Below are 24,244 nucleotides of genomic sequence, written 5' to 3'. Positions count from 1 at the left end.
GTTCAGGCCCAAGAATCCCATTATGGTAGTCAACTGAGAAATTAGTCTTGAAAGGTGACTCCTTTCTTTATTATTCTAATGAAATTCAAGTTGAAATTTAGCAAGTAGGGAGGTGGGGAAAGGTGTAAATAAACTAACAACAGGACCAGCTTGGTGGTCTGTCTCCTGTTAGATTATGGATATTTTTATTTCAGTAGTAGTCTTTAAAAGGTTCTGCTTCTCTTTGTCCTGTGAAAAAGTGTTTGTGTGTACTTACTCCTACACTAATCCTAGAAAGCAGACCCTGGTATGGGTCTCAAACAGTATGTCATCTTACTGAGCAGTTCCACTGAACCAGGTGTTAGCTACACATGTGGACAGAGTTCAGCTCTTAAAACGATAGCAGCAGTTTATTTCTCATGAGTCTTCTTAGGATGTGATTTCTCAGGTATCTTCATAGCTTAATGCTTTAAGCCCTCTTCAGAGTGAAGGTAGGTAGATTCTTTTTTTTGCTGAGATTTCCTGGTTCCTATGAGATTTCATTGATTAGCCCTGAAGAAAGACTGTACCAATGACCAGAATTCTACAGCACATTAAAGCTGATAAGACTCTCATGTCATATGGCATATTATACTCTCATATATAACTGTCTTTAATAAAGGTTATTACATGGTAATTTAGCACTGAGTGGAAATCTGGCAGTTTAACTAATTAGGAATGTCCCTTTTGTTCCCTTTTTGTCAAAGGAAACTGTTAGGCTGACAGAGCTTTTGAAATGCTTTTGTTTGTCCCCATGCACTGCTGTAGTAGTGTTGCTTGTGTTCATCTCCTCAGCACTGGACCACCTTAGTTGTGTTGACATGTTAGGGGTGTGTGGCAGAGGACCCTCCAGTTTAGTCATTGCTGTCAAACCTAATAGCTTCGTGTTAGCATTGTGAAAACTACTTGAGCTTGGTGATCCTTGGAGAAAATCTGCAGATAAGAACACAATACTGAAGATACAATTCCCTTCCTGCAATATCTTGGCACCATTCCCTCTGGAGGAATACAAGGCACACAGGAAATATCAATTCAATTTTTTTGTCTCCTGTTTTTGATGAGTGCTGTCTGTATGATTTTTTTTTATTTTTTTTTTTTTACTTCATGCCAGTTACAGAGGTAACTGTCACAGAGTGCTACAACTGGTTTGGAGGCTTTCAGCTGAGGATCATACTGCTTCTCCTATGGGATGGGTGGGGAACTCAAATGGGTGTTCTCTTGAGAACAGCCAGAGCAATGGACTTTAGAGGGGTGGAATAGAGGGTCTGAAATGCATGTGAGGGAATGCTGGAGAGGTGTGGAGTTAGTGGGCTCTTGGTGGAGTGTGGAGAAACAAAAGGGAGTTTTGGAGAACTTTAATTCTGCAAGTGGAGAGACTGGGCCAGAAGTTTCCCTTCAGTCAGTTGCTCTATCTAGAACCACTTTAAAAGGAAGAGGACATAGGTAACACTGTTACCATATCTTTGCTGTGTTGAAATTTAAATCCTGCCTTCTTTCCTGCTCTCAGGATCTAGTAAATCATAGCAGAGGGATCAAGAATGAAAGGGGTTGTCTACCATCTCACCACTAGCTGCAGGGCTCATAGCTGTTGTGAGGTTCTTGTCCTGACCTGCAGCCAGACCATTGTGGATGTCAAATATTAGTGTCAGATAGATGAATTTTAATTAAACCTTCAGCTCACTTCTCTGGCAGTTCTGATGTTAGACAGCTTCCAATTTGAAGTAATGGGAAAAACAATAATGCTTTTCTTCTTGACTGAGCAAATAAAGGTGTTATGCTGATCCTCTAGCACTCAGAATGCTATGGGGGAAAGGGCTTCCTTGTGAAATAAAAGAGAATTGAGGAAATTTGATGAAATAACTTTCTGATGTGACAAGTAAAATACACATCTAAGTGAATTGTGGCAGTTACTGTTATAATCCTTTTGATCTGGAGAGGAGCAATACTATGCACTACCACATATTAGGGGTTGGCCTGCTGGTAAGCAGCTCCATGGAGAAGGACCTTGGTGAACAGTTAAGTTATCCATGGGACAGCAATGTGCCCTTGTGGCCAAGAAGGCCAACAGTATCCTGGAGTGTGTTAAGATTGTGACCAGCAGGTCAAGGGAGAAGACTTCTCCCCCTTTATGCTGCCTTGGTGAGACCACATCTGGAGTATTGTGTCCAGTTCTGGCCTCCCCAGTTCAAGAAGGACAGGGATATATTGGAGACAGTACAACAGAGAGCTACTAGGATGATCTTTGGGCTTTCCACCTATATATTGTATAAAAATGTCATGCTGTAGATCTTTTTTTAAAGGCTGTTTTGCTGTTAATTGGAGACCGACACACCTCAGACAAACACATGATATCCAAATGAAATACTTAACAGAGAAATGGGCCTTTTTTTAAAGGAAAACCTTGTGGAAACCTTGCAAATGGTTTGTTTCTCAGAGTGGGGAGCCTTCCTGTCACCCCTCCTTCCTGTCAGACCTCCTTCCTTCACAGCAGAGTTCATGATTAGACATAAGAAGGATCCTTCTCTATAAAAGAATTAAATATCAGGATATTTCCAGTGAGAGATTTTCTTTGAACATGCTGTCCTTTCATCCCTAACCAGAATCAACTGACTTCCCAAACTGTGCAGGACTTCTCTCTTAGATCCTCATTGGAGAGGTCTGAAATAAGTGTGGTGGAAAACTCGAGATACAGGAAAGTTAAATTATGTCTTTTCCACACACAGAGGGGAGAAAGATCAAAAACTGGTTCCTTTGAGGAGTTGTAGCTTCTTTCCCTAAATGAAACCATTATTTCAAGTATATTCGAAGTTTGACTATATGTCTTTTAAATGAGCTTTAAACAGAAATCATCACAGAATTTGCCAGTCACACATGACTAAGCAAACAGTTCTGTTCCATACAAGCAAGAACACATCAGATTCAGGTGCAGTTTTTCCTGTTACATACCATTCTGAAGTTGTTTAACTGTCTGGGTATGTGTGTGTGTGTATGTATATATATATATATATATGCTTTTAGTTTTAAAGGCAGGAAATTGTTTTTGAAGAAGTATTTAAATAAGAATGTTACCACATACCTAGAACAGCAGCTCTCTGTTGTTGCAGTTAGATGGATGCATTCCTGAGAGTCTCCCTTCAGAACACAGAGCCATCTGATTTCCAGGAGTGCAGTGGGGCTGGTGCTGCTGTGCATACTGAGTGCCTGTTCCACTGCCAGCCTCACAGGAACTCTCCTCAGGCCAGACAGCCTCTTGCTTGTCTTTCTGGGGGGAAAAAAGTACTTGAACAATTTTGGCATTTTTGAAACTTTATGTATTGTAAACTATGACATTTGGTTTGAGAAAACCAAACAGCTTTTTAATGTTTATTTTTCTCAGTAAATTGCCTGATTTCTGGCTCCCATTCATACATCTTGCTTTGAGGCAGAGGATAACAGTACCTGGTCTGAAGCTCTTGTTTTGTTTCAGATGAACAGCACAGGCTGGGCAGGGTCCTGGTACTGATGCTGCATGTCACCTCCATGGCATGGCACGCAGATTCTTGGTAGTTCATTAGCAATGCTCCATGCCTTTGAAAGCAAAGAATCACACTATTTGCAGAAAGAAAAATTTGTAGGTGATGACACACAAGAATGTTGGACACCTGTCAACCACAGTTGGCTCTGATAATCCTCGTATGCATCCTGTGCTAATGATACAGTGGTGGTAGCTTCTACTTCCAGTTCCTTCGTAGCTTTGTGTGCCTTAAAGCCAGACTGCCAAGCTCAGGCAACCTGAAGCCTATTGCTGCTGTTTCTTGCAAACAAATTTGTGTAGATATTGATAAACAGAAAGGCTTTTGGATTAAGATATTCTCAGCCAGAGTTGCCCTTTCCATTTGCTGTCTTACAAGACAACTGCAACAGTTACCATCTTGCCCAATTCTACTCTTTGTAGTGTAAGTTCCTATTTTTACTCAAATTCCTTCTGGGATGTAGTAGTAAGAGAGCTGAAAAAAGCTGAAGCAGCAGCCAGATATATCCTGGATAGATGCCTAAAATTATGTAATAAACAGTTCTTTTAGAAATGTAAAATGCTGCTAGTTTATGAAGTTTTTTGTCTGTTTCCTCAGATGGTTTTAGTGTTACAGAGATTATAACTTGCAGTTAATACCAAGTTTGTAAAATGTGTTTGTTTTTTTTTTCTAAAACATGACATAAGGTATAATAAATGAAAAATTGGAGCATGATTACTTCATCTATATAGAGAACCTCGGGGGGGGGGAAAAAAAAGACATTTCCTCCAAAGATGGTGATGTCTTAAGCAATTTTTCTGGGGACCATCTTGACTTTATTTATAAGCCTTTAAAAATCCTTCACTGAAATAAAAAAATTCTCTGGCCATTTTCTCAGTTCCAGCTTAGTTACAGAGTGTTTTGCAGCCTTTTGGGTTTTGAATTGTTTGTAGGGTGCCTCATATCATAGTGCTTGGTTCTTATGTTGGGCTATGAGGTGTTTTCTCTTCTGGGAATAACTACTTCCCTTCCAACCTGAGTACTCATCTTCTCTCTCAAAGCAGGGTTGGCATGTATCGGAGTGAACACGTATCGTGTTCAGAGAGCAGATGGCCAACACAAACTTCTGTGAAAGACTTGAGCCTCTCTTACTTTTTCCTAAAAGCAGAAGGTGTATAAACCAGCAAAAAGCTACCCAGCCAATACAGCCTAATACTGTTCCAATGTACTCTTCAAGGAATACTTCTGGAAGTTCATATTCTGTGGCTTTTTAGGTTCTCACTAGGAATTCCAGTAACTAACTGGGGATCATTAACCCTCATTAAATATCATTGGCAGCTTTTTTTTTTTTTTTTTTTTTTAGAATTTAACTTGTCTTGAATTTCACATTTCAGGCTACCACAGCTGGATCTAAATTCCTGTGGACAAAAAGCCACATAGTTAGATACTTCCAAGAAAATTTATTTCCTCCTACATTAAGTTTTAACCACAGGAGGCAACTAGATACTAATTGAGAAGGGTCAGTAGCTTAATGATCTTAGAACTATGTTTTAGATAGCTTAACTATTAAAATGAATTACCAGCTTTTCTTTAGCATGCATAAACCACACCCATGCTACAGATTCTCATATGCTTTACCTGGGGGCAGCTTACCTTGCAGCTAAAACTAAAGTTGAAGGCAAAAGATTTAATATAATGGGTAGCTGGGCACATTCAACTGCAGCTATCTGCAAAGGCTCTCAGAAAGAAAGTTCCAAAGCTACTATGTTTTCCCTAAATTCTATTGATCTCATATGTGAGAGTAGAAACCAACTAAATGGGAATTTGACAAGCAGTGTGAGAATGATTGTATATGATACTGTTCGGCTCTTTGCCCAGATGAAAATAGAATTAGATTATTTTTTATTTTTCTTCTTTAAATGTCTAGATTTGCCTTTTTTTTTTTTTTTTTTTCCGTTTTTGGTGCTGACAGTAAGTCTGGAAAGGGTTTCACTCTTCCTTTACCCACACCTCTGTTTATTTGAAGAATAACGTCATTCTTTGGACAAAGCCAAGTGCACATTGCTGTTCTTTCTGCAGTCCTGCCTCTTTTTAGTAGAATTTATCACTTAAACCCCTTCATGTGCAAAAAGCATCGTCTTGCCAAGTTGGAATTTACATGTACATTGGGCTGTTCGGTCTGGAGAGGAGAAGGCTCTGAGGAGACCTTATTGTGGCCTTCCAGTATCTGAAGGGGGCTACAAGAAAGCTGATGAGGGACTTTTTAGGATGTCAGGTAGTGATAGGACTAGAGGGAATGGAGCAAAACTAGAAGTGGGGAGATTCAGATTGCATGTTATGAAGAAGTTCTTCACCATGAGGGGGGTGAGACACTGGAACAGGTTGCCCAGGGAGGTGGTAGAAGCCTCACCCCTGGAAGTTTTTAAGGCTGGGCTGGATGGGACTCTCAGCAACCTGATCTAGTGTGAGGTGTCCCTGCCCATAGCAGGGGGGTTGGAGGTAGATGATGCTTGAGGTCCCTTCCAACCCTAACAATTCTATCATTCTATGAAATCATTTGGCAGAATGCATATAATCCAGATTGAAGTCTGGAATTCACAGTACTTTCTGAAAAGCTTTGGTTTTTAGGGAAACTTGATTTTTTTTTTAATCAGTTTATTTTAAATTGTAATAAGCCATCTTAGTTTCACTGAGAGTGCCTAAATACATATTGGCATTGGTTTAGCTAACTTGATTTATGGACACTTTTTAAAAAGTAAAAACAAGTGCTTGCTTTATATAAGGGAAAAAAACCAAACTGCAGTTGAGGACCATCTAAGATTTATCTTAAGCTTTGTGTTTGCAGGAAAGAGTTAGTCACTGTAGCTGTACTGACATAACAGTGTTGGTAAAGCCACCTTGTCTGAGTCTGTTTTGTTACTAAATGCAGCTTCAGTTACTGTGGTTTATTCTCCAAGTGAAATAAGTTATGCTTGTTGAAGTGCTTTCTAGCCAAGGTAATGGTCTGCATGAGAAATACACCAATATGGAAAAGGTTCTTTTTCCCCCAAGCAGAGCACAAAGTCTAGGCCAAAGTGGTTATTGGAAATGTAACGACAGCTTAAATATCATTAGCAGCTTCACTGATTATTTTACCAGAGGCATAGAGCTGCCCTGGGATAGTAGGTACATCTTGAGTAGAAAACCAATTCAACTCCTTCCCAGCTCCAAACTGTGTTGTTAGTTGAGTGTAACCACACAATTTGGCCTTACAGAGAATGATAGCCATGTCTAATCCATGGGGTTTGATTTACTGGTGTGACTAGTCAAACATGAAATGTGTTCAGAAATACGCTTCAGATATAGCGCGCAGCTAATAGCTGTTGACTTTGGCACAACTTGCAAAGAGTACCTTAAAAATATATATTCCTCTTGTTTCAGACTTTACAGTAAATTTTGGCTCTGTGGTGAAGTCCGTCTGTTAAGTTAGTCTATAAAAACTCAAAGTTTTATAGTTGTATTTGTAAGTTAACCTTTAAAATGACGTCAGGGCACAAACTTCTTGCGATGTGTATTGTGCGATACTTCTATAAAGAAAGAAGTCATTTGGAGTCTTTTGTAATGACAAAAGGCTAAAAAAAAACCCCACCTCTTGTTAACAGCTGGACATGGTGAGCCACAGAACGGGCCTGTGTAAGCAGCCAGCTGTCACCAGTTAGCAATAATTCCACATTCCTCTGATTTCCATAAATATGAAGGATGTTACGGTAGTACAGATCTGGGGTGCCTGCTGCCGCAGAGTAACTGCATCATAGGTTGACTCAGGGCTAAATATGAAGTGGGGTGATAATCCACAAGACTATTTTTTCACTAACTGGTCTTCCACTATCTGTCATCTTCTGTTAGGAGCTGTGTTGTTTATAAACTCTCCTAAAAGACAGTTACAAGCCACTGGGTATCTCTGGTTAAACTACTTAATCTTGGGGATAATTTAGAAATACTTTAATTAAAGTACATTTCTTGGTGAGTTAGTTTTTCAGCCAAGTTTGGAGACATTTTATCTCTGTTGTTACCCTGAATTCTTGAAAACAGTGTAAGAAATCACATAGAGCTTCTGTAAAACTATGCAGTCACCCTCATATTCATTCAGCTGTTTGGGGAACTCTACTGTTGTGCAGAAAATGGGGGGAAAACAAGGAAGAAAAATAAGCTAGTTTATTATAGCAGCCACAGACCTCCAATCCTCTGGCATGAGTTACTCCTAAAACATTTTGATACCTGTCAATTAAGGAGGATACTTCTAATGGATAACCCATGGATATGGGAATCCTACCAGACAGGGAAGTTGTCAAGTTATAAGTAGCACTGCACAGATTGAATAGAAAGGTAGATGTTCCTTTCATACAGGATGGTTATTAATTTTTGGGGGGGGGGGGTTTAATGCATCTGGAGTGGTTTTTTTCTCATTCATGGAAGCAGTAAAATCTTAAAAAAATACAAAGCCTATTCAACTTTTGCTCTTGTACCACTGCTTTCATCTCTGTCAGTTTATTAGTGTGCAACGTTGGTTAGCCTTAAGGCACTGACCTTTTATAGTGCTGATGCAGGGTTAAATCCTTTCTGAACACATATTGTTACTGCTGGTGAGATCGAGGAAAGCGCAGGCAACTCTGGCTCTCTGGGTCACATTCTCCAGTGGTGAGATAATTGCCCACAGGTAAAGAGAAAAATGCAATTTGAGATCTTCAAAGCTTCCAAACCAGGTGTGCATTGCTGAGTCAGAAGCAGGTATTGACAGGTCACTTCTGCACCGTTGACAGTCTCATTCCTTAGCAGGGGCAACTTCAAAACCATTAGTTAGCAGGCATGAATGCAGGCATAAATGGCTGGTTACTCCATGAACTTCCTATAACTTCTTTTGAAATGCCTCAGACAATGCAATGTAAACACAAAACCATTCTGAGGGGAGATTGTTTATAGAGAGATGACTGCCCAGGCTTTTTGAGCTAGAAGGAAGACACAGTTTTGTTATCAAATGCTATTTTATCAGCAGCACGTGGTTGAAAAAAGCAGGCAGATGTGTAACATTTTTTTGGAAGTAGCTGGAAGAGCAGTAATCCTGGAAGCATGTAAGCAGCATGTGGACCTGGCACATAGGGACATGGTTTAGTGTTGACCCTTCAGTGGTGGGTCGAGGGTTGGACTTTGGATGATCTTGGAGGTCTCTTCCAGCTGGATGGGTTCTGGGATTCTGGGATTGTTACAGCTAATCCCAGTACATTTACAAGTTCTAAGAAACAATAATTTGGGTTAAAATACGGCACTTTTTGAGGAACTCTTCTGAGTTACTCAAAATGAAGATAAAATATTTTATAAAGAATTGTCTGAAAATCAAAGTGCAGTAAAAGGTTGTGTGTAGCTTCTTTATATATAACACAGGACAATGTTGTGTATTAATCTAGAGCCTTAGCATCGTTTGGGGGGGCAAGTAAAGCTCTTTTTCATCTGTCACTGTAAGGGCTGTGTTACAAGGTGTTCTCTTGCTTGTCTGGAAATAAGGTGATGAAGTTGGCCTCTCTTTTTTAAATCAATATAGTTGCAGTATAACACAGATTGGTGATTACTCAAGACTTGGCCTTTACAGAGTAACACCCTCCCTTATTTTTTCTTTTTTTCTGAAGCTGTTTTACCTCCACAAAACATTGCTAGGCAAAGGGAAACATACTTGCCGGAATGTGCTGACAAGAATTTAATAAAGATGGAACTGTGTAGCCCAGTCTGTTTGACTTGATGGAAACAAATATTCACTCCAGGAGTTGAAAATTGAACACATTTAACTTTTGGAAAGGGTCTCTGTTCTGTCCACTTTGACAGGAAAAATACCCTAGGAAGAGCACATTTCACATTATACTGAAAAAGAATATTTTATGTATGGGGAGAGTCCCATCATAGTTAGACCTATACAGGTCTTTTTGTACTGTTAGTTTGTTTGCAATCTGAGATATTCAGAGGCTGATATCACAGCTTCATGAGCATTTCTTCTGGAAAAATGGGGTTGTTTGGGGGTTTTTTAAGTATCATCCATTATTTGTCCTGCTTTTTCATTCTGTTTGTGTAGCAACAGAATAAGGCGAATGAGGAAACTGACCTAGATTAAAGATAACTTTGTTTTATGCACTGCATTATACTTGATGGGGGTTGTTATGCAAGCTGATTGAAGTTACTCATCCTCTATGTGATCATCAAACTTCAGTATGAATTTTGCACAGGTGGTTTAAGCTCTTTACGTACTCTGGGAAAGCTCTACCTTTCTTCACTGACTTCAGAGATTGAAGTTGAAGAGACTTACCTCTTTAGGCTAAAGCTCACCATTGAATTCTGTCTTAAGTGTCCATGCAGGTGTCACACAGGTGTTGTCTGCAAAGCAGCTTTGACAGCATCACTGTATTGCAGCAAAACAGTTGGAAAGGACCTCGAGGTCATCTGGTCCAACCCCTTTGCTTAAGCAGGTACACTTAAAGTCAGTTACCCAGGACTGTGTCCAGACAGCTTTTGAATCTCCAAGGAGAGAGACTCCACGACTGTTCAGGACAACCTCCTTCAGTGCTCAGTCACTGATACAGCATCAGCAGTATTACTGCTGTCAGCAGGGCAGCTTCTCTGATGTAGAAGTTACAGTGCAGGATGAAAAGACACAAAGCGTGTAGAGCTGTGAATGTGACATTTTAAGGAGGCATTTCACTTATTTTGTTACCTAATAGGACTTAATTTCAGATTTTTAAAATTATTTTTGGTTAATGCATGTAGATTAATTTCTCATACTGTGTGTTGTAGACTGGGTTTCCACTTGCTTAAAATTACTATTAATGGCTGTTTCTGATCAAGAGATAAAAATAGTTCTTTTCAAAATGAAGGCAAATTCCAAGCTGTTTAGAAATCAGTGTATCTTAAGTAGAAAAGCTTTGTAGAGTGTTGGTTTACAAAGAGGTAGGCTCAGAGTATATGTGTGAGAGAAATCAGATTATCAAATAGGCTGAACCAACCTACTGTGCCTCTAGAGAAAATGTTCACTTGTGTTCTAGGCTTAAGTTTGACCTCACTTACTTCTTGATTTGGGCTACACAGCAAAAAAGTTTCCCTGAAAGTGGGAAAACTTTTGGTCCATTTGATTTCTTCAGCACTTGAGTGTAGGGCTGGCATCCATATCAAAAGACAATTATGTGGAATACCTTAATTCTGCAGAGTTTTGGGAAGAAGAAAGCACTACTGGTTACAGTGGGGACCTCAAAGAACCTTCTATTTTCTCTAGTGAAAACTGATGTCATGAGCTGCACATGCATGTAGGTTTATCCCTTTTGTAAGGTTCAGCAATTGGATGGTCAGAATTTTTATCAACAGTATTCCTCTTCTGTTAGGTATGAGTGTGCAAAACAATAGGGAGAATTTAAGAGAGTTAATATCTGTAATCGGAGTTTAGGACCAGCTCTTCATGTTCCTTTAATCAATGGTGAAGTATTTGTTAAGAGAGAGAAGCACTAAGAGGCATGCTGTAATTAGATGTTAATTTGCTGAGTTATTTTGCCTGGAATTCACTGGACTGAGTTTTAATGCTCTTTATGTGCAGTACAAAATGTTAGTGGGACAAATCTCCTTTTTCTCATGTGTTGATGGCAGACATCTGCTGCACAGACCAATGTTGCATGTTTTCAGTGAACCCGTAAGACTTTCTTTGCCTTTCAGCTTAGATCTCAGAGGTGCTAGTTCCCACATTCTGCCTATTTCCCCTTGTCTTGGAGCCTGCTCTCAATATACAGCAATTTTTTCCCCCCCAAGAGTTCTACCTTTTAAAAAAGAAAGAGAAGAAGCTATGTGAAGTCTTGCCTTCGGGTGAATTTCTCTCTTCTAGGAGATATAATTTCCTTTGTTCCAGATGTGTAATCTCAGTGCTTTGCTGAGGAAGGGCAGAAGCTCTGCCATCAAAGAACCACACTCTTGGGTGGATTTATGTCATTTATCAATGAGCAGATTTCCATTGGTGTTCACAAGTAGTTCATAAGTCTCTCTGAGTAGACAAGGTTTTTGTGGGTTCATAGTTTTCATCTGACAAAATATTTACAGCACTTTGGCCAAAGGCACTGTTTTTCAAGGCTTAGTTTTCCCAGTGCCAAGATCTCTTTAAAAGCAGAGATTGTGGCCTCCAAAAGCCAAGTACTGGTAGGCATAAAAGCCTACTGTTGCAATAGAAAAGGCTTTTAAAAACTTTTGTATTTGTTCACACGACTGTTTTGGCATAGAAAATCCTGCCTTTAAGCTTCATTAACTTTGTATGACCACAAAATAAGAGTCCTATGTTTTGTGCATTTAACTCTTAAAGACAATGAGCATTAAGGTTGAAATGCAGATTACAAGCAAAGGGGGGTAGGAGAAAGGATTTTCACCCCAGAAGAAAGTATTGTGAGACCTCTCCTCTGCAGCACTCTAGGGTAACTCTAGATGGAAATTTTAAATGTGCCATTGAAAGAAAATTGCAAAATTCTTTGAGCAATATGCAAGAGAATGAATTGGCCTGTTTAAAAAAAAAAAAAAGAGTTAAAAAAAACCTGAGCTGCAGGACAATGATGTCTTTGCTGTGCTGCACCTTGAAAGGCTTTCAGCACTGCTCATGGATGTAGTGATAAAACTTCTTAGTCACTGCTGAGAAGTTTTCAGAATCCTGCTCACTTAATACACCACAAACAGCATGATACAAAAAAAGATGTATTCTGGTACTCAGATCTCATCTTGGGGATGAGATCTGAGTTACAGAAGGTGGAATGTCTGAATACTGAAATTCATGATTCTAGGAAATGTGGCTTGACTTCCCACAGCATAGTTGCTATCAAATGTGGAGAAATGTTCAAGTCAGGCTTTAAACAAGTCTATAAACCATGGACTTGGTGCTGGCAGCACTTCTTTCATGCCAAAAAGATGAGAGTCCAGATGTTAGTACAGAATATGCTCTTTAAATTAAATAGCTTTATGATTCAGTACTGCTTATCTTTATAGTTCTTTGTAATTCATATACCCATCAAGTTTTATAGGATACACTTGAAATAGCAGAGTCTGAATCCTGGAGTTGCTTTTGCATAAGAACCTACAGGCTCATACAAGAATTGCATGAACAAGTTATTTTGCAGTGCTACTGGTTGAAAAATGCCATATCTACAACATAAGTTTTTAATAAAAGATCACATATTTGTTTTTCTATATGGCATCTCTGCAGTCATCTCAGCTTTCTGTCTCCAAAGTAAGCTCCCTGCTTCCATTGCTACATGCTTTTAATTTGCATTGGTGGACAAAATTAACGATGGAATTACCACCTTTGTAAATTCAACCCGGTTTGCTGTTGTGCAGCTTTTCCTGTATCCCAAACTGTATTCCTTCCTCTTCACAGCCAACCCACTGACCCTTTTTTCTCATTACATGTTTGCAAAACCCTTGTTTTTACATCCCTTGTTCAATTCTAGTGAGACACGGTTCGTGCTACCCTTTTGGATTTGTATGAGATGAGCAATCAGAAGAGTCAAAGGGCTGCTGCATGTGTATCAGGTTGTACTGTCACAGGTTGGTGATGTGTCTGTGTGTGGGTGCAGTGTGCTGTTGTGGTGGTTTGGCCCTGGCCTGGAGGCCAGATGCCCACCAAAGCCGCTCTATCACTCTCCCTCTTAAATGGACAGGGGGAGAGGGGAGGAAGAAGAAAAAAAAAATTGACCAAAGCTAATAATAAGATAGAAGCGAATTTAATAACAATAATAGTCAAAAGCAATAGACCGCGCGGAAGCAAGAGAGAGATGTTAGTCTCTACTTCCCATCAGCAGGACGATGGTCGGTCTCGGGAAGTAGGGCTCTCTAAGCTTGGTAGTTGCTTGGGAGGATAGACGCCATGGACCAATCCCCCCCACTTCCTTCTTTTACTTCATTCTTATATCTGAGCTGACGTCATATGGCATGGAATACTTCTTTGGCCAGTCCAGGTAAGACAGCTCAGCCATGTCCCCTCCCAAGATCCTGCCCATCCCTCAATGTACTCTTGGGGCAGGGAAACATTGAAAAGACATAGCCTGGGTACTTATTCAACAGTAGCCAAAACACTGCTATGTTATCAACTGCTGCTGCAAAACACAGCACTGGAGAATTAACTCCAGCTTGGCCAAACCCAGTACAGCTGTGAAAAGCAGCCCAGGCACGTCAAAGACCATTGGCTTGCACTACGACTCTGGCAGAACCCTGACTTCTCTCTGTGAGCTGTTTGGGAGGTAGCCTTGCATCTAACCTTCAAGCTGAGCATTCTTCTAAAAGCCCTGATCTAGTATGAACCTTGTAGGTTGATAGACAATGTGGTTTTACAGCTGGTGGCTGTGTGGCAGGCAGAGTGAGTGACATGTGCTCGAATAGGAAATTGCAGAGGATCCCGGCAGTCTGTTGTCTGAATGTTTTCCATGTTTGTGATCCAAGTAGAAGGGAACGCAGAACCTTTTAGGACTGAAAGGTTTTTTTTCTTTAAACCATCAGTTTCAATTATTCTAGTAGTGGACTGTGCTGTTAGCTTAAAACTTGCAAATTTATGCATGGTTACTCATTTTTTAAAAGCGGAGGCAAATTAATACTAGCATTTAAATCATTCTGAGACTGTGTAGTTAAAAATGCTTTTTGTATTACTTAGGAAAGTAGGAGTGGCTTGTGAGAAACACCTTGACCCACGAGTTCTAATGCCTGTAGATTATTGGAGGTCATAGTAAACATCTTTGATTTTTTTTTTTCCTGTGTTTTATAAAATCCAGAAAATATTCTTCTACACAAAACTTTCAAGCATCAGAATAAGGAAATAAAACCAGATAAAGCTATTACTGTATCCTTAAAGTGCAAGCCACTGTAGTTCTCATATATTTATGAAAGTGCCTTTTTTGGTGTTTTTTTTCCGTTTTCCAGACCTAAAGATTTTCGAAGGAAGTAATGACAATAAAAGAAGTGGCATCAGGAGAGAAATTCTTCTAACCTGGAAGCATCTGTGCATCTGCATCAGCCCTTCTGTTCAAAATATTTTTGACAGGTGGTAGCAAACAATGGGAAATTAATAAGTATTGTATTTGAAGCAGCTATGAACAGATATTGTTAATGTCACGGGCACTCTGTATGGTTTGGTATCTGTTGATTACATTTGGGTTTAATACTATTAAAGAATCATTAAGTTTTTAATGAATATTTGCATCTCCTGAAAACAGTGCATTGTTCACTGAAATGAAGTGTCTGACTCTAAAAGTTGAAGGATGTGGGGAAGAAAACCCAAAACCAACAGTGGCATGAGCTGTTTGTAACTTCTGTAATGGGTTGTGTGTGGTTCTTCTGAAAGCCTTTTCTGGAGCATGGAGTGTGTATAGCCTATTGTCCTGCTTTTACCTCAGCTAGCAGCTGAGCCCCAGCAGTCCAGTTTCGACAGAGGGGTTTCTCATTTCCCACCCACTCCCCCGCCTCCCCTCCCTGTGGGCAAGGAGGAAAGGAGCTTGGAAAAGCCAAAATGGCAGTTGAGGTAAGGACAACTTTCCTACTCTACTGCAGGGATATCAGATTACACAAAAGGAAAATGAAGTAAGGAAACTATATAGAGGTGTTGAATGAGGCAAAAGAAGTGTTAAAAATTTACTTCTGCACATTAGTTCCCTGAAGATCATTTCTGCTTTGCTTCACAGATAATGTTGTGTAAATAAAGGTAGCACTTTCTGTTTTCTGCCTAGTAGAAGATGCTGATATATTATCTGACAAGTTTAACAATGTTTGTTGAGGAAAATTTGGGGTTTTCTCTGAGTTTTATAGGAGTACTAGACAAGAACATTGTTTTATTTATAACCGTATTTCATCATATGAAGTGGTGGTTTGATGTCAGGCTTTTGGCCTTCAGATGAGCTTACCCTAGGAAATGTTCCTAGCCAGTAAACCTACAGACTTCATTTCAAGTAGGTAACCTCACATATAGTTAATTATAGCAGAAGTGTTTTTAAAAGCAGTAGGTTAAAGTAAATACTCTTCTTTTTTTGTAAAAAAGACATGGTGCATATATTTTCTTGGTAAGATCTGGGTGGCATCAGCTGTTCCTCATGTGCTAAATGCTTCACAGCAGCTTCAGTTTCTTAGGCAGTCTGGAAAAATATGAGACATTCCTGATTACTCAGAGACTGAATTTTGGAGAAAATGTTGACCATATGCATCTGTGTCTTACTTCTTGGCCTACATACAAATCCTGAACAATATTTTTATAAGCTGGTAGTGCCCAACAGTTGATTACATTTTACTTGCAAGGTTATTCCCAGCAGGTGAAGATATGACCAGCACTACATGAAGTGTTCTGGTTGGCAGGGTGCCCGTAGATGTCATTTTAAACATAAAGGTAAAGCAACTTCCCAGTGCAATTAAAGCTTGGGCTTTAGAAATTGTTAGAAAGTTACTGCAAGTTACAAAATTAATAAGAGTGCCTACTTTATTATCCCCAAGTAATCGCTTTGTTTGTTTAATTTATTGCCTGTACCATCCTGTATGGTGTGAAGGGGAAGATGGCTGCGTTGGCAGCCAGGCAGATCCGTGTCCCACAGCAAGGGACACCCCTCAGGCCTGGGGCACTCGGATTCCCTGCACGCAGAAGGGTGCAGCACTGCCTCCAGCTGCTTCCCCAGCCCAAGTGACTGGTGGAAGGGCACAGCAGAGGCAGGTTCAGGGATCTGGTGAGGCTGTTACCATCCATTTATAAGACTGGGCAAATAACACCTGTGACCATGTTTGATTGATTGTGTCTGTGCTGTCTCCCCTATAGCTCTGGTTGTACCCTACCACTCTTGCCGGTCCTGCAGGAGCTTGAGATTTGTATACAGCATTGCTTGAGAACCAGTCTGGGGTGCAGATTAATTATGAGCTGTAACGTGAGGCTGAGTCTGAGACAATGTAAGGGCAGCATTGCTTTAATGTTCATTTTCCATCAGTGACCTTCTCAGAGTCGTTTCCACAGGGCCTACAATTCACAGGGGAGGCTCCAGAAGGTTTCACTATGACACAGGTGGGAGAGCGCCAGCCAGGGAGGTTCACAGAGCAAGAGTTCACATTCAGGGTAAGTTGATGTTGGGTGTTCAAAGCCATGTGCAAGCAGGGACAGCCATCACGTGCTGCAGCCATGATCTGTACTTCACAGTCTCTCTGTGACCATTCAGGTATGTGCCAGCCTACACTGCTTAGTCTCCATAGTGCTGTTTAAAGCTCTTTACTGAGCCACTTCAGAATTTACCTGGTTTGTTTTAAAATCATCAAGTTCTTTGTTTTCCTCAGGCAGCTGGGTTGAGATTTTTCCCTTTCATCAGTTGATCAAAGTTGCCTTCCCAACTCTACCTGACAGTCTTTTGATTTTTTTGCATGTCAATATGCAAACTCTCAGGCCTATAGGTGGTATAACTACCTTGCCTCTCATTTGTTCACATATAATTTAAAAAACAAGGCTAAATGTTGTTCATACTAAGTTTTTTATATCCTTTACAATCAGACTTGTTGCCCAAAAGTGTTGAAAAAGGGAAATGTATTTTCTTCTCTTCACATTCTGGCCCCTGGAGCTCTGTACAGTTGTTTCAAGTTAAGAATCAAGTGAGTCCAGAATGAAGGTATAAAAGCTGCCACTTTTATTTGCATACAAAACAGAAATGAAAGAGATTGACAATAAATTATCAGTGTGTTCCCACAGAACATTCTTGTGTATTTTTATAATGTGGGGTTAAAAAAAAAAAAACAGTATTCCATTAACATAAGACTTCTTTGCAAATGTTAAGAGTGGGGTTCAGGGAAATCTGATTATCATCTTTCTCTGGTGAACTTAGTCATGTTCCTGTGCTAGTAAAGCAGTTCATCCAGAACTAACAGAACAAGCAACTGGAAAAACATAGGTAACAAAATAGAACCTTTTCTGAATGGTTCTAGGAACACCGATGGGCTGGATGTGGTTTTTGAGAGAGTTTGAAGAGCATACAGAACAGTACTCCAGAGAAAGAGCTACAGGTGACCTTTCATCATCATCTAGCACCAACCCACTAAAATACTAAGTTTCTGGCATGCATGATAATTACCATTAATTGTTGTGTCAACTGGTCATGTACACATTTTTTTCTCCTTTAATAGAAGAGCCTGTAAACATCTTCCATGACAGGTTAAGCACCTGGACAAAAGGCCAAACACAGGTGCACATAAAATGTTTCCCATCTTTAAGCAGTTCACTGAGAGGGTTTTTTTCCATTCGCCCGTTTGCGTGCTGGAATCTTGATGCTCCTTTTGGCTATCCTCCTTGTGAAGCGACTGATTCCTGGGGATCGCAGCTCAGCGCCTTCCATCTCTTCTTGAACAGGAGTAAATTCTGGTTGAGCAAGATGAGGTGAGGGATAGGAGGACTGGGAGTATGGGGATGGTAAGGGGTAGGACCCGTGAACTACGTACGGCTGTTGCTCACCATCATAAAGGTCCTCGGGATCATAGATTTGGTAGGAGTTATGTGGCAACTGCACTACGGGGATGTCTTGATCAGTTGGCTCACCGTATCCACCTTAACCCACCACCACCAAGAGTATTCATACGGTTAACACAGGAGAAGAGGAGTAGAAAATTAAAGCACTCATTAGGAAATTGACATTTTATAGAGAGAGATATTTATATAGAGAGTGTGTGAGTGTACATATATATATATCATCCTTAAATACACATCTTTTATTCACACAGAGGAACAGTGAACACATTTAACAAAATTAATAAGCTAGAGCAATTGGAAACCCATCAACAGCCAGCCAAGTTAGTTGGAAACCACCACCAGAATTTGTCAAGCCTCCAGTTGTAACACTGTGCACACTGCACAGCCTGCCTGCTTTAGCATATTCCAACTAGGGTCTAGAGTACACAATTCACAGGCCAGAACGGGCCAGGCAATGCTTTTTAGCAGTGCAAGGAAGCCAAGTGCATGTACAGCAGCTTAGTAAGTTCATTAGTGGTAGTCAATATCGTTGATGGAAAGCACAGAGCAGTTCAGCATCCATCTCTGACCTTCAGCCAAATGAGACCTGAACCAGAATGAGCCTTTCACCTTCTGGATTGGTAGCCATTGTAAGGGATTGGGCCTTCAAACAGGAAATGAACAACGGGGAGAAAAGGACAGGAAGAGACGACAACAAAAACATTCAGGTGAGTAAAACATACAAACAGCTCAGGGGCAGATTAAACCATAAACATCAAACAAATACACCTTATGTGTCCCAGTTGCAGTAACTAGTGCTTTACTAAGACATTTTGATTTTAAGTTGGACAATGTAATTTTTGGTGATTGTGTTAACTTCCTCCTGCAGCCTCCCTGTGCTATAACAAGATGGGAAAGGAGGGTACAGAGAAGATGTAGAAAGAAAACTTTCCTCCAGGTTGCTTCACTGGTTAATGATGGACACGTGCATCCCTGCATCAGGTTACACTCCTAGGGGTTTAGTAAGGGTCATGCTCTCATGCCATTCAGGGCACAAAGACAGGGAAGTGGAGCGACATGTTTGTAACAACGCTGCTGTCATGAACATTAGCGGGGGGTTCAACACAGACTGCTGGGATGGAGCAGGCTCATACCACTACACAACATGCACAGGACAAAACCCCACTATGCAGGACCATTTTTACAGGGTGGGATCAGATCCTGGGATCCTGGACTTCCTTTGGTCACTACACACTCACTGGCCACCTTCTCTTCATGCTGCCATTCCACAAAGCAGAGCAGCACTGGACACATGGTTTTAGGAAGCTGCCACGCTTCAGCACAAGGTTCACAGTAGCCTCCATCTTACTTTGGCTGTTAGAAAATTCCCCCTCTGCAAATGGCAGCTGCCCCAACTCCCAACTACTCACCTCCCATGCCATAACCTGCGCAGGAGGATGGATCGCAGTACCCTGGTGGGCCAGAAGGTCCCTGGGAGCCTGGAGGTCCTGTGTGACCAGCGGGACCTCGTGGGCCTGGAGGTCCTGGTGGTCCCGGACTGCCAGTACGACTTTCTCCAGGAGGTCCTGTGTAGAGGGGAGGATGAAATGTCTGAGTAGCATTGTTCATAGAAGTAAGGAGTTGAGGGCACCTTTCCAGGCCTGGGTAACACAGCAGTGAGGGTACAACAAATATTTCAGGAGATAGCTTGAGAAGCATCCCCACTCTGACTCTCCGGGACAAGCTGAAGGAAAAGGCTGCAGCCTTCTGGGGGTGTGGTAGTTTTAGGCTGTACCTTTCAACCCACCACGGGAGAGGAAGATGAAGAAGCAGTGAGAGGAGCCCTCCTCTTAATTAGCCTCCTCTCCAGCCACTGCTTCATCTTCCTTACCAGGACAGCTTTTAGCCAGAAATCTATACTAAAGCAAATGTTTCACCAAGCATCAAGCATCTCACGGTGGGGGGGACAGTCATGGATGCTTGCACGGCTTTTGATTCCTCCACTCCCTTTCAATACAGCTTCTGGGTAACACTGTGCCTTGAGAACAGTGCTCTCGTGGCTAGAATATCCTAATGAAGTCACTGCAATTTGACACCTGTTTCAGCAGAACCTGCATATCACCTTCTCCCTGCTTTCTTTCAGGAGCTAAATATAAATCCCTGTGATTAATGTGCTTAATTAATATGCCTTTCTCTGGCAAGTCAGAGCTATGACCTTGAGTCGATCATAAAACAAATGCAGTTAATCCAGATTAAATTTTTTTTGCCCTTCCATACCCCATTTCTGAAAGAAATACTTAAAACGTTAAAGAAAAGGGTTTGGAGAAGCAGTTTATCACAGGGAGAAGGGAAATGCTTATGTGACTGATGATACCCTCACATGGCACATCACAGTGTCCTATCACACAGTACAGATGTACCATGGCAGGTTGATGCCTGAGCTGCTGACTCTTCTGCTGCTCCAGCCTTAGAAGCAGAGGACAGAGCCATGCAGGTCTTGAGTGCTTTGCACATTGGTCAGAGTGGGTCGAACCCAGATGCCTCCAATGTAACAACTTTACCTGTAGATCCTGGTGGGCCTCGGGGTCCTTGGGCTCCAACACCTGGATTGCCTTTTTCTCCCTTCTCACCTGGTAAACCTAAGGAAATGGCACTCATCAGAATCACATTTTGACCACAACTGCATGCAGTGTTTATTGTTTAACCAGGATTATAGCTCCATATGTTGTTACTCACCTAAAAACAGGTGGCAGAGAAAAAGGGAGGTAAAAATAAAAAATGATTTGGTTCTTTTTCCCCTCCTTTCCCTGACAGCCTCTCAAGGGGAATCTGGCATTGCTGGGGTCTTAAACATTTCTGCTGCCATGGTGGTTTCACTGGGGTGGTATGCAGAGGCACTGGCTAGTTTCCAGGCTGCACTTCCTGCTGGGAAGCTGTCTCTGGACTATACCAAGGTACAACTGTTGTAAGTAAGAAGAATCCTCAGAGTCTCACAAAGCTGTCTAAATTACTGTGTGTCCCAGAAAGCCAAATTTTCAATGCTAGAGCAAATTTTCCTTCAGATATTCACCTACCAAACAGTGGTTCAGCATAAGATGGCTCTACACAAATGGGAGATATGAATCATGAGTTACTGCAGCGCTGCTAAAACACGAGGGAGTTTGAACAGTCAAAATCTGTCTCCTCAAATGAAGCCAAATCTAAGAGTTTCCCAGTCACAAAACTCCAATGTTCCAACACGCACAGCCATTGAGTCCTGCACTTGCTCTGTTGCTGAGTCTGATCCGTGGAGATCACAGCTTTAGCGATCCACAGAAGGCAATACCCTCTTCCAGCTTTCCATCTCCTCCTGCACTACCACTATGGCATCCTATAAAAACACTTTCTATGCAAAGCCATCACAATAAGCAGCGTCAAACTAAAGTAGGTGTCAAAACTATGAATTCCAGACCCTCAGTTTCCACTGGTGACTTGGAAAGTCTCATAAAAAGTCTGTGTTTGATTTGGATGGCTCAAAGACACCCAATCCAGGCTGCTTTGTGGGACTTTCCCCCTCTTTTTCAGACCTCCCAGCACTGGTAATTGCTCTCACTGCTTCATAGCTTCCACAGTTTCTGAGTTAGAGCTGATGCGGAGCACCTTCATAAAAAGAAAGTAGAAAGAAAACAGCCACAGCCATTGATAGGACAGTGCCTACAATTTCAGCTAACTGGCCTCCTTCCCTTCTGCTCAGGTAGCTGTTACCCTCTTGGGGAAGAATACCTGGAGGACACTTCATTTTTGCAAGGAGTCATAGAAGATTTTTTTTTCTTCCTTCTAAAGCTAATTTCTGATGGGAGCAAATAACTAAAAACGAAACTGTGGAAAAGTTGCAATTAACCCCCATCAGTGACAAAAGCTTGCTCCCATCAAGTTTACAAAACAAGAGTTTGCTGAATTACAGGGGTTTGGTGTCTTCTGAGGAGTTCTGGGTCTTCTACAGAACAGGAGGCTTCCAAGGCAATAGATCATGTAGGTTTCAGAAGGCTCTGGTCAATAGGCTTTCAGGAGTCTCCTCTCCAGACCTTTGATGAATGCCTGCATTGCATAGTGTATGTAAGCAGCAGGCTAGGCAGCAGACGTGCTCTAACCTACATTTATATCCCTGGGGCAACCTGCAAAAAACCCTACATCACCTGTGATCAGCAACTGAATCCCTTTTGAAGAAAAATTTCTCAGACAAATCTCTTATCCTGCATCCCAAATGTAGTTCCCAGGTACCTAAAATTTGCTTAGCCCTGGTGTGCTTCAAACACATGAAGAGACTCCTCTGCTGCAATGTCCTCTTAACAAGGCAAACTCATCTAAATCGCCTCTTACCACACATGTCCTGTAAGGAAGTGCTTGCCATTTGCAAAAGGCAAAGTCTGTAAGTGTGGATTGCTTTGATCAAATGATCACCATCCAGAACCTACACAGATACTTAGTACAAGGACCACTGCTCTTCCTACTGTACAAAAACATCAACTGGTAACTTCAAAGACAGTGGCCACAATGTTTCCAAATCACACCCTTCCATGCACTCCATTATTCATTGCATACACAACACAAGTGCACATAATGTTCACAGCATAAACTGCAGTAACAAATGATAAATATGGAGCAAATTAATAAAATCTGCATTCTGGAACAAGTTTTGAAGCTCTTGCACAGGGCTAACCTTCTTTGCATCACATGGATATCAAAAGTTCCTAAAGTAGATGTACTCAAGATCCAAGATACAAGCCTGCTTTAGATTTCTTTTAAAGTCTTTCTAAAGTTTACTCAAATGCAAGAGAACATAAACAATAAAGCAAGCAACATGCTCTGGATATACTTCAGCAATACCATCAAACTGTCTCTCTCCCTTCATATATTCCTCCCATCCAAAATAAATAATGGCTTGGGTTCAGCCCACATTTAGACAGAGGACAAAGGCAATCAAAATGAATCAGGAAAGGGAAGTATATTTTTGTATATGAGAAGCACAAAGCCTACCTCTTTCTCCTGGCCTTCCTGGTTGACCAGGGCTTCCTGGAAACCCTTGCATGCCTGGTGATCCCTGCTCGCCCTGTGGCCCGGGAGCCCCTGGCCGACCTGGCTCACCAGGAGGTCCTGCAATTGTTCGCGTGGAGACAGACTGGCTTGGAATCTGGTTCAGAATTGAGTTATATCTTGCCATGTGACCTGTCAGGAAAAAAAGTTACCATTCTTAAGTTGCAGTGGAGAACCTGGTTCACCTGAGTTTGAACAGAGCACTGGCAAGTCCTCAAGGCTGTAGTCTGCCGTGCTTTGACAATATGAAGTTGTGTGCTTGTTGGTGGAGAAACAGTGGTTTAGTGAGTACACAGCAAATGGAAGAAGAATTGTGTGGAGTTGTATTTCCTTGCTTTGGTGTGGGGTGGGGCTTTTTTGTATTTTATGTCTATACAAATTTTAATTTGTTACTAAAGAAGCTTCTGCATACTGCAATAGTTTGGAGAAAATTCAGGCTTATTTTTAGATGGCTGATGCTAATCAGCTCTAGTCAGACATAAATCCAATTTAACATAACTCCAGTTGGAACATAAATCCTGGCTGTCTAGCCTAAAACAAACAGATCTCCTTGGATGCTTTGCATCATATTTGTAAGTAACTGTGGGAGGAAAAGATCCATCCTAGAAATAGAAGCATATGAACGATCCATGTACTTACCCTGGATGAGTTGTTCACACACCTGACGGGCAACAGCACGCACCATTGCTTGGGACTGGAGATCACCCTGGACAACAAAAGCAGCAGTGTCACAACACAACTTTTTACATCATTTCTGTCTTAAAAACACTTAGAGCAATGAGAGTCATTTTTTATGCCCAAGAGATATGTCCTCATAGAGGAGAAAAAACAGCCAAAGAAGATTTGGGATTTGCCTGGTTCCCATTACTGCTTTTAGAGTGCAAACAGAGGCTTGACAAAACAATCCTAATGAGAGATTTGGGGACATGTTTAATGACACATACTTCTCACCTTCAAAAAATAATTTAGCAAATAGACGACAGTGTCTGGGAAAAAAAAGGAAAGTTTGCTTGATTGCATAGGGAACACTATTGTGTCTGTAAGCACAGAGAAACATAAATTGTCAGAAAAAACTCTTCATGAGGCAGAAAGCCAGACTGGAAAGGCACGGTGGCTAACATGACTTACCCGCTCACCCCTTTCACCCTTAGCTCCAGGAGGACCCTATGAAAAGATTCAA

General features: G+C 41.2%; 2 protein-coding genes across 2 annotated transcripts in view; one reads left to right on the top strand and one right to left on the bottom strand.

The window, feature by feature from the left end:
• Window positions 1–15,232, top strand: part of MRPL13 (mitochondrial ribosomal protein L13) — a 29,019-nt gene extending 13,787 nt beyond the window's left edge. Inside the window, exon 7 of the mRNA XM_054385471.1 lies at window positions 14,457–15,232. Coding sequence (XP_054241446.1) covers window positions 14,457–14,481 — 25 coding nt within the window. The 3' untranslated portion in view covers window positions 14,482–15,232. The remainder of the gene's footprint in view (window positions 1–14,456) is intronic.
• Window positions 15,233–17,764: 2,532 nt separating this feature from the next.
• COL14A1 (collagen type XIV alpha 1 chain) overlaps window positions 17,765–24,244 on the bottom strand; it is a 95,506-nt gene continuing 89,026 nt past the window's right edge. The window contains exons 44-49 of the mRNA XM_054385286.1: window positions 24,193–24,228; window positions 23,704–23,770; window positions 23,008–23,196; window positions 20,553–20,630; window positions 19,422–19,577; window positions 17,765–18,090 (exon numbers count right to left, since the gene is read on the bottom strand). Of these exons, the coding sequence (XP_054241261.1) occupies window positions 17,765–18,090; window positions 19,422–19,577; window positions 20,553–20,630; window positions 23,008–23,196; window positions 23,704–23,770; window positions 24,193–24,228 (852 nt within the window). The remainder of the gene's footprint in view (window positions 18,091–19,421; window positions 19,578–20,552; window positions 20,631–23,007; window positions 23,197–23,703; window positions 23,771–24,192; window positions 24,229–24,244) is intronic.

The sequence above is a fragment of the Indicator indicator genome, chromosome 12, assembly GCF_027791375.1.
Source record: "Indicator indicator isolate 239-I01 chromosome 12, UM_Iind_1.1, whole genome shotgun sequence".
Lineage (NCBI taxonomy): Eukaryota > Metazoa > Chordata > Aves > Piciformes > Indicatoridae > Indicator > Indicator indicator.
This window is presented reverse-complemented; position numbering and strand designations above follow the sequence as displayed.